The 14432-nt window shown below is 33.9% G+C and overlaps 1 protein-coding gene across 1 annotated transcript in view; it reads left to right on the forward strand.

Annotated features, from left to right (window-relative positions):
• The window catches only part of LOC148953308 (MIT domain-containing protein 1-like), a 97759-nt gene that overhangs the window by 64661 nt on the left and 18666 nt on the right, over positions 1-14432 (forward strand). Inside the window, exon 4 of the mRNA XM_089088475.1 lies at positions 2342-2541. Within this exon, the coding sequence (XP_088944601.1) occupies positions 2342-2541 (200 nt within the window). The remainder of the gene's footprint in view (positions 1-2341; positions 2542-14432) is intronic.

Genomic DNA, 14432 nt, shown 5'->3' on the forward strand with positions numbered 1-14432 from the left:
AATCTACCAAGCGTAAAACTACCCCAAATCAGCATTGATAAATAAATGAAACCGGAAACGAACAGAAATTACAATAATTAACCGAGTCATACTCAAAACGAGCAGAAATTAACATAATTTGGTCACAAAACCCCTATGCCTTCCCGAGGCCAGAACAAAATTTGCTCTTTACTGAAAAAATACGAATGAATGTGCATTGTCAGTTTAATATAGACATAGTAATATGTAGTAATCAAAATGTTAATATTATTTGATTTATTAAAGTTGTAAAAGTAAAAGCATTTATTCGCTTTCTCTTACTTTCTCTTTTGCTTAGATTTTATTACTTTCTCTTAGATTTTATGTTTCTTTACCTTAAATCATTCTAGTTATAGTATTTATAAGTATTTATAGTATTATTATATTGAGTATCAAGTATTATTATAATATGTAGTATTTATAGTATTATCTTGGGCTTCTAGGAGGGCGGTGCAAGAAAATTTTAAAATATATATCTTTTTGTTCTAGAATATCTCCTTCTAGAGAGCCGCTATTCTAGGCTTTTACCCTTCAGAATACGTAGCATGTTTTTATTAAGGCCTAGCCTTTGATATATGTGCGAAGATCGAGGGATTCGACTCCCTTTTAAGGTCGGTGTAAGAAAATATCCAACTTTCCGCTTAACCATCTATTACATACGGTTGGGTAGACTTCCTGTTGTCTTGGTATTGAATTAAATTTCTACTTTTTTTTTTCTTTCTTCGTTAGATATATTGGTCACTTTACTGTATAATCCTTAGTTATTCGTGTTGTTTTCTTTTTCCTTGCTTCTTTGTTCTTTCTATTTTTGATTTTGTATTTTTTTTTCTTTCTTTCTCTTTTTATACTCCTCTAGTGCACTTTTGTAACATAACGAAAAAGTATAAATATATGAATATATATATATATATATATATATATATATATATATATATATATATATATATATATATATATATATATATATATATATATATATATATATTCGGTAATTCTATACGAATTTTCGGTAATTCTAAATCGATTGGCTATCTCAGAATCTTCAAGTTCAGTGCCACTCAGTTTTATGCCACAAAATGGCAGAAATGCCACTTACCTGTAACAGAATCTTTTTGGCTAATGAAAAACGGCACTAGAACTTTTAGTTTACGATCAAATGAGCCCTTCCCTGATTTCCGAGGACCATTAGTTCAGTATGATCATATCTGAGGGGAAAAAAAATAAACAGGCATCTATGATCTTTCCACCTGGGAAGAAAAAATGCAAAATTCTACGTTTTTGTTGATAGGTTCTTGAAACCACTCTTGGGTTCTCTAATACGCTGAATCTAATGGCATGATTTTCATCAAGATCACTTGCCTTCTTAAGGGTGTTTTTCCCCTGTTTCAAAACTCAGGCAAGCTTTCTGAGGCTCATAGCTTTTGCTGGGTAGCTTTAAATTTAATGTATTTTATATATTGTAAATCGTCATGAACAGACAATTCTTTTGATTTATTACTTATTATTTAAACCCTATTTTTTAGATTTTCGTTTACTATTAGCCTATGTTGCTCCTTACTTACATTTCATTGCCACGAACTGTTTTAAAACAAGCCGAAACAACACGGTGTTGCTAAGGAAGTTTTATTATTGTTTCTGGTTTCGGAATTACATTTAGATTCAAGTGCTTTCTGGTCACATTACTGCCAATTGATCCTATCCCCCCTCCATAAAAAAACACCCCTTGGATCCTGTTGACCTTCTTCCATTTTTTGCTGTTTCCTGCCGCAAAAGCAGAAATTAACAAAATCAAAAACTGACTTTATCTGGGATCGAACCTGGGACTTACAACGAGTAAGATAGACATCCTAACTGCTATTCTATGGAATCATGTAAATGTGTCTTAAATGAACTATGATCGCAAGTACAAAAGTAGTCAAATTATTCCCCCCCCCCCCTACAATATACCCAGCTGCCTCTTGACCTTCTCTTGTATACAAGAAAAGCTTAAGATAGTTGAGGGTGAGTATATCATGTACCAAGTTACATATAATATAAATAATTGTATAAGAATCTTTGAGCCCCCCCACCCCCATTTTTCCTCCTTCTTTTACCCCAGAAAAGTCCATGCAAGCTTTCAAAGGAGAACAACTCTGAAGTTGAAAGCTGAAAAATCAGCAAAATGCTAAAAATAACAATAAAATAATAATATTAAATTATGCAATGGAGTGACTCTTGGTCAACTCAGGTCACAACTGAACTGGGTGTAGTCACTTGTTGCTTCTCTTATTCTGAAAAATACTTAAAAAGTAACAACGCTATTTATATTTTTATTTTTTTTCAGTTGCAAAATTTTCTTCGCTTTAGTGAAGTTGTTTGTCGACTTTGCCCCAACTTGAAAAAGATTTCTTTGACAACTGGGAAAGATTTGTCAAATGGTGATGTACAGATAAATGGGCTATCAAATATTCGGTCCGACTTAGAAGACCGAGGTATCACAATGGATATAACCTTTTCAGAAACCCTGCATGACAGGGAAATAAGGTATCTTTTATTTTTGAACTTGCAACTAAAAATTATAAATACCGATTTCATATGTGTTTTTCCCTATTTTCCCCATTAATTTTCCCCATGATAAATCACTGATAGTGTTTTATCAGTGTATAAATCATGATAGTGTTTTATCAGTTATCTTTATCTGTTTTGCTACCAATAACGTTGCTGCTGCTGTTACCAAACTTTATTTGGCATCAAAAAGTTTTTGGTTCCTTCTTGTGAATTTTATGTGATTCTTTTTTTTCCTCTTTTTTTATTTTTTTTTTTTTTTTTTTTTTTTTTTCTTTTTTTTTTTTTGATTGTACAAAATGAAACTTTTTTATTCACCTGTTGAGTTTGTGTCATCTTTTCAAGCAGTTCGTGGTAACGAACTGTAAGTAAAGAGCGACGCGGCTCAATAGTAACCAAAACTTTAAAAATCGAAAACTTGGATATCGATAGATATATCAAAAGAATCGACTTATTATGCTGATTCCAAATATATATGATTCAATAAGTTTAGTGTCAGCCAACAAAAGTTTCGAGCCTGAGCAAAATTTGCTTGATTTTCAAAAAAGGGGGGAAACAACCCTAACACTCAGAGAATCTTAGTGAAAATGAACTCAAATGTAAAAGTTTCAAGCTCCCATCTACAATAATGTTGAATTTTGTCTTTTTTGTTTGCGAAAAGAAAGATCACGGATGCTCGTTTATTTGTTTTTGTTTCGTTTTTTTTTCAGGGGTGATTGCATCAAACCTATAGTCCTAGAATATCGGAAAAGGGTCTAGTCGAAAGGAAATTAAAAATTCTAGTGCCCTTTTTAAGTAACCAAAAAGATTGGAGGGCAACTAGCCCCCTGCCACGCCCCTTTTTTCCCTAAAATCGTCCGATAAAAATTTTGAGATGGTCATTTTATTCAGCATAGTTAAAAAGATCTCAAAACTATGTCTTTGGAGATAACGTGACCCGCTCCCCAACCCATGAGGATAAGTCTGTAATAAAATCTGCCCATTGATTACTTATAGTATTTATAATTGGGAGTTATATAGATATTTTTTGGGTGGGGGAGGGCATTTTGTGCTTGGGTTGGGCTTCCTTGGGGAAAGTCTTCAGTCTGGAGGGAAATTTTCGGGGGGAACTTTTCAGGGGAAATTTTAAACTGGGATGATTTGACTGAATTCCTATGCGAAATTCTTTTTAATTGTTATATTTTCTCTTTGCGTACTCAATTTTGTATGTGGAGATGTTCGGGGGGAATTGCCCGGGGTAAATTTTCAGCGTGTTTGGATTTCTGAGAAATAATTTCAACTGAAGGGGGATATCCGGAGTGATCGGAAAAAACGATTAGAACTTAAAGTCTTTTTGAATTGAAATTGTGTTAAGGAGAATTATTCTGGCTGAATCTTCTGCAAGAGATTTAAAGGAAGGGATGGGGGAGTTTCAGTGAAGATGGAATTTTCCGAAAGGAATTTTAAGTGGGGGGGGCGGGGGTGTATTATACTTGGGAGTAACTTTCCACGTAGGAGTTTCCCGCGACGAGAGGGAATTTTTCATAAAGGATGAGCCAGGCTTAACGGCATTTTTTGAAAAACCCTCAGAAACTAAATACAAAAACAGAAATTTGAATTTTCTCAAAATGAATTTCCAGAACGAATTTTCTCAAAATGAACAGAAATTTTTTCGAATATAAAGGGGTTGCCTTTCTCCTCAACACCTTGCTCTCAACGCTAAAGCTTGACTGTTTGTCCCAATTTCTCAAGAACGACTCATGAAACACAAAGGCCGTTTAATTAGAATAGGAACCTTGTTTAAAAGTGCGAAAACTTTACCGTTTAGAGTGTTGAAGAGGAGGGGTAACCCTTTCGTATAAGGACAAATTTCTGTTCGTTTTGAGTTTTAATGTTGCTCCTTACTTTCAGTTACAACAAAACTTGTTTCTTTTATTTAATCATTTAATTTAATCATATATTTAATCGTATACTTGCATGAAACTGATGTTTGTTTGTATTTTTTTTATATTGACCCTAAAGGGAAACTGAAAAAGACAAATTATCAAATATTAGTCTACTCATATGCTTAAGAATGATATTTTTGAAATAATTTATAAGTAACTTAGGCGAAACTGAACTTTCTTCGATGTTGACTCAAAGGGAACCTGAAAAAGACAAATTATCAAATATTAGTCTAGTCATGTGCTTCAGAAAAATCTTCTTCCAATAATTTATAACTTACTTACATGAAACTGAAGTTTTTTTTTTTTATGTTGACTCTAAAGAGAACATGAAAAAGACAAATTATCAAATATTAGTCTACTCATATGCTTCAGAAAAATCTTTTTCAAATAATTTATAACTTACTTGCCTAAGATAAGAGATAAGATAAGATTTATTCATAATCAATTAATCATACATGAAAACACATTGTGCTAATCCCCCAAAGGCTCCTAGGCCTGTAATAGAGGGGAATACATACCGTTTAAATCAAACACTAAATCAATAGAAAAACATTAAAATAGGCCTACATTGAAAAATCGAATGAATACATACAATTCAACCACAACACTCTTAATCTCCCTCGAAAGGCTCCATGGCCAGGGATACAAGGGGTAATGAGAAAAAATAAATACAATATATCCAAACAACCATAAAAAAGAAATCAATCGCCAAACAACATATACAAATAAAAAGAGACCTTGCCTGAGGCCTGGGAGTCATAGCGCAGAGAAGACCACCATAAAACAGAATTAAACATTCAGGGGACATCAACTCAAAAAAAAAAAAAAAAAATTATTCTGTTTGATTCTTAACTAAATGGTCCTTAAGAATCCTCTTGAAAGTGGCAAACGAGTGGCATTGCTGTACTGAAGAAGGCAGGGAGTTCCAAACCGGATGACAAGCGATGAGGGTATTGAAATCTGACCGCACAGTGGGAGTAGGATGAATGCAGATATTATGTGACGAACGAAGGTTATATGGAGCTGAATCAGAAATAAACTGAGGAGTTTTTTGAAGGGATTTTGGAAGATCACCATGAAGCTGATGAAAAACAAAAGAAGCACAAGAAAGAGTGTAGATAAACTGTAGATTTAGAAGCGGTCTTGGTGAAGAACGGTTGATGTCCATAATCAGACGCGGTGTTTTATAATACATGACAGAAAGCGACTGCAGTGTAGAAGGAAAAGTAGACATCCATACTATGGGACAATAAGAGACATATGACTGGACAAGGCAGAAAAAAAGAAGCTTCAGAATAGATCCAGGAAAGGTGTGTTTGAGTTTTCGAATGACACCCAAACTTCGTGAAACCTTAACCCTAATCATGGCTATATGGTATCTAAACGAAAGGTTCTCATCAGGCTGGATACCAAGAAACCGGACCAACCGATTCTTTGGTCTACACAAGGAGCCTTGTGACACCTGAAGCTGTGTCAGTTGAGGGAAAGCTACACCAATTCGAGAAAAAATAAGAAAATGTGACTTGGTAACATTCAAGACCAAGTAATTCGCCTCTAACCATGAAATTACTCTCTCAAATATTGCCACCAGATTAGACCTGATATCACATTCCGTCCTCCCTAGAGTCCCAAAAGTGCTGTCGTCAGCAAAAGCAACGAGGCAATCTTCATTAGAAGTAGCATTCGGACACGAAGGAACATCCGAATGACACAGATTGCAGCATACTAGAGGACTGGTGTTCTTGACTGCTGAAATCAGATCATTAACATAAATCAGAAATTAAATGGGGCCAAGAACAAATCCCAGGGGGACGCCATATTCTACTCCAGAAGGGATCCGGAAAAGCAGATTAATTGAAATAAGTCTACCAGAAAGATATGACTCAAACCAATAAAAAGCATTTGATTCTGGAACAATATGCGATTGTTTCCAAAGAAGAATCTGATGAGTCAAAAAATAAAAAGCTTTACGAACATCCAAAAATAAAGCTGCCGGGATACGACCAGAATTTATTCCCGAGTGAATGAAATTCAAGAAAGCTGCGCAATCATGCTCTGTAGAGTGATTCGCTCGGAATCCGAACTGGAAATCATGGAAAACATTTTTGACATCCAGAAAACTAAGAAGCCTGGATAGCATAGCCTTCTCAAAAATTTTTCTGAAAACAGATAAAAGAGAAATTAGCCTATAATTACCAGGATCACTCCGGGACCCACCCTTAAACAGCACTATAACCTTAGCTCACTTGAGTGATTCATGGAAAATTCCTTTCACGAAAGACAGATTGACAAGCTTAGTCAATGGTGACAGAATAGCAGGAAAAACGGCACGGATAACCCTTGGAGGAATTCTGTCTGGCCCTGAAGACGATGAACCTTCAAGTGCATTTACGATCCGAGCTACCTCAAACTCAGAAACAGGGTTCAAGACCATTGACTTTAAACATGGGGGTCCAAGATAGGCTCTGAAATCGCAACGAGGAGTTGTAGAGCTCACAGATGAAGCAGTCGTTTCCTATATTAGCAAAATAAGACGTAAGCTCTAGCTGAACATTTTCTTCTCCTTGGACAATTTTACCGTCAACTATCAGCGTTGTTGGAACTGAAGGCGGAGGAGGAGTAGGTTTAAGTACAGAATTGATAATTTTCCATGTCTTCCCAACATCCTTTCCACACTCAGAAAATTTCCATTGATAATACTGAGACTTGGCCTTCCGACACAGAGAATTAAATATACTCCTATAGGCCTTGAACCGCTGATGATGACAAGCAGATGACGAAGCCTTGTATAGTTTCCCCAGATAATTTTTCCTTTTCCAGCTCTGATGGAGACCTGGAGTCATCCACAGATTCAGCAGTACTATCCTTTTCGAGGTATGAGGCTTTGGATTCTGGTGGCAAACTTCTAGCATACCTTCTTTTACTGAATCATAAAAGAAATAAAAAGAGCGGTTAAAATCCGATTCAGAATCCAAACTATCCCATGGCTGATCATTCAAACGAGATTTAAGTAGACTGATCTTACTGACACCAAAACGGAAAAATGGGAGATTAGATGGCGAAGCTTTACGCTGCGATCAATTAGCAGTCCTATATCGTGAAATAGCAGGGAAATGATCAGAAATATCACTAATCATCACCGAATTATCTATGACATCTAGTGACGAAAAAATATTATCAATAAGTGATGCATGCATCTCAGTAACTCGGGTTGGTATACAAACTGAAGGTAGAGTTCCCGCAGAAAGCATCATTGACAAAAAATCTGCAGCCGAAGCAGAATTTTCATCCAGCAGGTTAAGGTTGAAATCCCCCATAAGGATAAGTTCGCAAGGATGCTTTTGGACTAAGTCCAAAACCTCTGCCAGAGTTTTCATAAACGAAGGAATAGATCCACACGGGGATCTGTAAACCAAACCGACAACTAAATCCTTACAACCTGACCTAATCTAAATAAAAAGGGAGTCAAAGATTCCTTCCTCAATTCTACTCAAATCACTTCGGAAATCATATACAATATGATCGGCAATATACAGGGCAAGGCCACCTTTCGCCATCTGTTTCCGGTTCATCCTCTCCATCCTAAATCTTTGGATATCTAAAAGCATATCCTTTTTTGAAACCAGGAAAGTTTCACAAAATCCAATAACATCCGGAGTTCCACCACTGATGATCCGTTTCAGCTCATCAAAAGAGGAACAAAGTCCCTGAATGTTTAGGTGAAGCACAGAGAAAATACCATCTTGTTTAGAAGAGGCAGAACCACTTAATTTCGAAACATAGTTACATTCAATAACCGATTTAGGATCATTATAATTCCTATTTCTACTTCCAACTGAATTATTAATTATACTTTCTATATCTAAAGGATTATTTTGTAACTCAACGAAACGTCTCCCCAAGGAGTTGACATCACCCTGGTCACTAAAAGAATTAATCATTTTACTTACGGTGGATGGTAGATCAGCTCCGCGACCAAACTCACCAGACCAAAGGTTAACGACATCACAGCAGAGCTATGGCAGCTATGCAGAAGAAAAATATTAAAAAAAAATGAAAAAATGACACAACCGAAGTAATAAAAAGAGAAAAATACCGAAAAGTTCACCCAAAAATAAATAGAAACAAACAATATTTTTGAGAAAAAAAAAGAGAAGGAAAAAATGAACCAAAAACTAGTGAATTTGTAGAGATAAAAAAAAAGAAAAGAAAAGGTACAATAAACAAACAATCCATGAGAAAATAAAAACAAAAACAAACAGACAGGAAAACAAAAAAAAAAAAAACTAGATACAGTCAGCAAGAGACCTTATTTTTTTTATTGGAGTCCCGTCACAAGGCTTTGCCAATATTTGACCCCGATCAGACCAAGCATTCCGCTGACCGAATCTGTCTTTCGCCGCATTCAGAATATCTCGTCTCTGCTTGGTCAGAGACTCAACAACAAAAATACCACTAGAGGCCAACTTGGATTTGGCCTTGAACACTTTAAAAGCAACGCTTTTGCTCGAAAACTTCACTATTGTCAGAGCGACCCTTGGAGCAGATGGAACCGCCTGAGTTGAATCAGCTGTAGCAGCATTATTCAGTCTAAGTCTATACACGTTCACGACCTCATTTGCACTAATTTCAGGCAAAAACATCTTCTGATTAATAGTTAGCAACACAGCAGAACGAGTGTCAACACCAGTTTTCTGCCTAACACCGTGAAAAACTAGGCTGTCTAGTAGTGATTCTTGTTCATAACTATCCAACTTATTCTCAAGCCTGTTCAGTCTGTCCTCTAAATTTTCAAGTTCATTACTCAGTCCCTTTAGCGACTTTTCAATTCGCTGAAACTTGGGGTTAAATTCAATCATGAGAGCATCATAAATTTGACTAGCAATAAGCTCAGTCGATTCCTTAAGAGAGTCTGAGCTAGCCAGTTTTTCCGAAACTTTTTGAGTTATACTGTCCATCAGGTCATTTTTGGTTTTTTCCAGTTCAGCTTGGGTAGCGACAAGTTTCTGTTGTATCTGGCTAATACTGCTAGATAATGCTAATGCTGGGCCATTTGCTCTGCTCTTATCATTACCTCTCAGCGCAAGGTATGTTTTTGATAGTCTCATGTAAATATCAGGCGTAGTAGCAAGCTCCAAAGAGAACATGAAAAAGACAAATTATCAAATATTAGTCTAGTCATATGCTTAAGAAAAATCTTTTTCAAATAATTTATAACTTACTTACATAAAACTGAAGTTGTTTTCTTTGATGTTGACTCTAACGAGAACCTGAAAAAGACAAATTATCAAATATTAGTCTAGTCATATGCTTAAGAAAAATCTTTTTCAAATAATTTATAACTTACTTACATAAAACTGAAGTTGTTTTCTTTGATGTTGACTCTAACGAGAACCTGAAAAAGACAAATTATCAAATATTAGTCTAGTCATATGCTTAAGAAAAATCTTTTTCAAATAATTTATAACTTACTTACATAAAACTGAAGTTGTTTTCTTTGATGTTGACTCTAACGAGAACCTGAAAAAGACAAATTATCAAATATTAGTCTAGTCATATGCTTAAGAAAAATCTTTTTCAAATAATTTATAACTTACTTACATAAAACTGAAGTTGTTTTCTTTGATGTTGACTCTAACGAGAACCTGAAAAAGGCAAATTATCAAATATTAGTCTAGTCATATGCTTAAGAAAAATCTTTTTCAAATAATTTATAACTTACTTACATAAAACTGAAGTTGTTTTCTTTGATGTTGACTCTAACAAGAACCTGAAAAAGACAAATTATCAAATATTAGTCTAGTCATATGCTTAAGAAAAATCTTTTTCAAATAATTTATAACTTACTTACATAAAACTGAAGTTGTTTTCTTTGATGTTGACTCTAACGAGAACCTGAAAAAGGCAAATTATCAAATATTAGTCTAGTCATATGCTTAAGAAAAATCTTTTTCAAATAATTTATAACTTACTTACATAAAACTGAAGTTGTTTTCTTTGATGTTGACTCTAACGAGAACCTGAAAAAGACAAATTATCAAATATTAGTCTAGTCATATGCTTAAGAAAAATCTTTTTCAAATGATTTATAACTTACTTACATGAAATGAAAAATTAATGTTTCCATTTTTATAACTTCAATAAATAAAAAATAAAGTTTTTTTTAATTAATTCTAATTAAACGGCCCTTGTGTTTCAAGAGTCGTTCTTAAAAAATTGGGAAAACAGTCAAGCTATAGTGTAAAGAGCAAGGTATTGAGGAGAGGGGCAACCCCTTCATATGTGGAATAATTTCTGTTTGTTTTGAGATTTAATGTTGCTCTTTACTTCCAGTTGAAAAAAACTTGTTTTTTTTTTAAATTAATTCAATGTAAAATATTCTATGTATGGAGTTCTAATTATATTTATTGGAAATGATTTCATTTGTTGAATTTAAATTCTCAATTTGAATAGATTTTGCCCCTAGTGGCATTTATTATTCCTGTGATTTGCAATATTGCTTCCTAATATTATTGCTGACAGAAGTTTCCATTCCTATCAAAACCATTAGCCCTGTAAGAGATTAAATTAAAAATTAGCTTTATTTACAAATAAAAGTAAAGTGTGACGCAAAAAATGTAGAAGGAACTATGAGAGGGGATGCCTCGCTTGAATTTAAATATTACCTTTTTGTTTGTTTAAGAGGAAATCTGCCTCTTTTCCTCAAGAAGAAATTCTCACTCTCATGTATTATTGCAACAAATTTCAGTATTCTAGTTCTGGGAAAATATCACCCATAAAATTAAACACCTTGGCCAACATGTGTCAAGGACAGGGGGGGAGGCATTGAAATGGATTTAAACATTACTTATCTTGGTTTATGTACTCTATATTTCATTTCTCATCATTTTGAATTTTTTTTAAGAAAAGTTGCGGTGGTGCACTTTACCATGAACGTACACCCTACACCGTAAAATCTTTATTTTCTCTCCTGTAAGAAATATTAGTTTCTGGATATTCGCATTTTAGATTTAGTGGTATTGGGGCAAAATAATGACGCTTCTGGTAATACCCTAGGGGCCATAGGAAGGCGTCTTAGTCAAGTGGTTGGCGCGCTGGACTTGGAATCTTTTATCCGATTGGCGAGAGTTCGATTCCTGGTGTGGCTGCTTACTTGGTTTGGAACGGGCTCAGTGGCGTGACTCTGTAAGATCAGACAAGGTTGACCCAGCTCTAAATCGGTGCCTGGGGAAATCTGAGGAAGGTAAGCAGGAAGGGTTTGCGAGAGCACAGGATGGCTGGCCCCCATTGCACTTCCTGGCTGAAGTGCTGGGCCATGAAAGGGATTCAGCGCCGCTGGTTTGGACTATAAGAGTCTACTGCTGTATCCTTTACTTTCTTTTTTGCCTCTTAATGACGAAGGAAACACTGCAGTGTAATGATAAATGATTTTTTTTTCTCTTGTAATCCAGGAAAGCTGACATTGTCTTTGGGAGCAACTGCTTTCTGTATCCTTGCAGAAAATGCCTCTGTTTTTTTTTGTTTTTTTTTTTAACGGTATAACTTTTGTGAAAACAAAGCGTTGCAACTGGGAAATTGCATCCAGAAGGATCACACCAACAACTCTTTAATAGTGTACCTAGTGTAAGGAGGCATCAACCCGGCTGCAATTTCATTTTGGTTCGGTTCTCGTTTGTATAATTGACAAATGGATGATATTTTCCTTGCCAGCATTCTTCCGTGATTTTTTGGACACAGTATTCCGCTGGTACAATAATATATGGTTGTAATCCAGATGAGTATGGATATGGGGTTTTAAAAATCGATCTAAAGTTCTTGCGATTTCTACCAGGAATTTATTCCATGTGTTTTTGTGTAATATTTGCCTGTTTTTGAGCTTTTTAATTTTACCTATATTCGAAATATTGCCCCCTTCCTTCCCCCAATGAAATCTTGCACTTGTGTGTCTGTTCCAGTCTCCTATCTGTGCAATATTCCGTGGGCATAATCTTCTCTAGGTATGATTTTTTTTTTTTTTACCTGTATTTCAATACAATGAAAGAAGCTTGTCCATGAAAAGTAAAGAACGAATTTTAAACTTATCAAGAGTATAAATTCTCTTATTTAAGATGTTGAACTGAAATTAAGAACAATATTTGCACTTTACTGAAAAAAATACAAATGAATGTGCATTGTCAGTTTAATATGCATATACTGATATTTAGTAATCAAAATGTTAATATTAGTTGATTTATTAAAGTTATAAAAGTAAAAATATTTATATTTTTTCAGTAAAGTGCAAATTATGTTCTGGCCTTGGGAAGGCATAGGGGTTTTGACCCCAACTTGTCTTAATTTCTGCTCGTTTTGAGCTTGACTCGGTTATTTATTGTAATTTCGGTTCGTTTTGGCTTTCATTTATTTATCGATGCTGATTTGTGGTAGTTTCATGCTTGGTAGATTATTGGCAGATGCTTTACTTTTCTTTGAAAAATTTATTTTGCGGAAAAAGTTTTTTTTTAATTAATTACTATTAAAGAATAAATGAAACCCAAAACGAAGAGAAATTTAATAAACAATAATAGCAAAAAAAAACATACAACAAGTAATAATATAAATGAATAAATACTTCTTTAAGCGACTAATGCTTAAATTTAATATGCAAATCAAGCTTAAAACAAACAAAAAATATTTTACTATTGAAGTATAAATGAAACCCAAAACGAACAGAAATTAAATAAACAACCAATGCAAATGAATAAATAAATCTTAAAACGAGTGAAAATTAAATTGAATATGCAAATCAAGATTGAAACGAAAAAAATCACTACAAACAAGAGTTAGGGTATCGCCTCTCTAATAGTCTAAAATCTGCTGCGTCATTGGCGCTTTACTGAAAACGAAATTTATTACAAATATTTTCTTTGGCACTTAATATTGAAAATAAACATTAAAATTACAGTAAAATTTTAACTGATGAGCTTTCAGCAATTAATATCATACATCAAATATTCAGTTTAATTTATCAGTTCTTTCTAAAACTGTTCAAGACGAATATAGTTTCACTACAAACAAGAGTTTAGATACTGCCCCCTTCCTTAACTGTATAAACCTAAAGCCTACTGTGTCATTGGCGCTTCCCTTAAAACGAATTTTATTACAAATATTTTCTTTTCCAGTTCATACAGTATTGAAAATGAAAATAAAATTACAGTGAAATAAAATCTTGAACAAATGGATCTTTTAACAATTAATATCATCACATATCAATATTCAATTTGATTTTGTTTATACTTTCCAAGACTGTTCCAGACACATACAGTTTTCAATAAAGCGCCAATGACGCAGTAGGTTTTATACTTTTACAGTAAGAGAAGGAGACGATGCCCAAACTATTGTTTCTAGTGATTTGTGTTCGTTTCAAGCTTGATTTGCATATTCAATTAAAGTTTCACTTGTTTTAAGATTTATTTATTCATTTGCATTGATTGTTTATGTAATTTCTATTTGTTTTGGGTTTCATTTATACTTCAATACGGTACTAAAACATTTTATTCTTTTTAAGCTTGATTTGCATATTAAATTTAAGCATTACTCGCTTTAAGATTTATTTATTCATTTATATTATTACTTGTTGTACTGTTGTTGCTATGATTGTTTATTTAATTTCTGTTCATATAGGGTTTCATTTATTCTTTAATAGTAATTTCTGGTCGTTTTGTTTGAATTTTATAATGTATTTGTATCTGCTGATCTCAAGTTTAAAATTGCCTTTACTTTTCTTTGAAAAACTTCTTTTTCGGAATTTTTTTTAATTAGGTTAAGTTTCAACTTTTTAAAAATTCCCTATTTCAAACTTAATTTTTTTTCAAAATCAAATGTTCATCAAAGTAGCAAAACTAGTATCAAAGTACGATATCAAAGTTAAAAAAAATGGGTTTGTGTCAATCTCGGAGCTTTTATTAT

This window comes from Artemia sp. Qi Xiang Cuo, chromosome 4 (genome assembly GCF_049724085.1).
Source record: "Artemia sp. Qi Xiang Cuo chromosome 4, ASM4972408v1, whole genome shotgun sequence".
Taxonomy (NCBI): Eukaryota; Metazoa; Arthropoda; class Branchiopoda; order Anostraca; family Artemiidae; genus Artemia; species Artemia sp. Qi Xiang Cuo.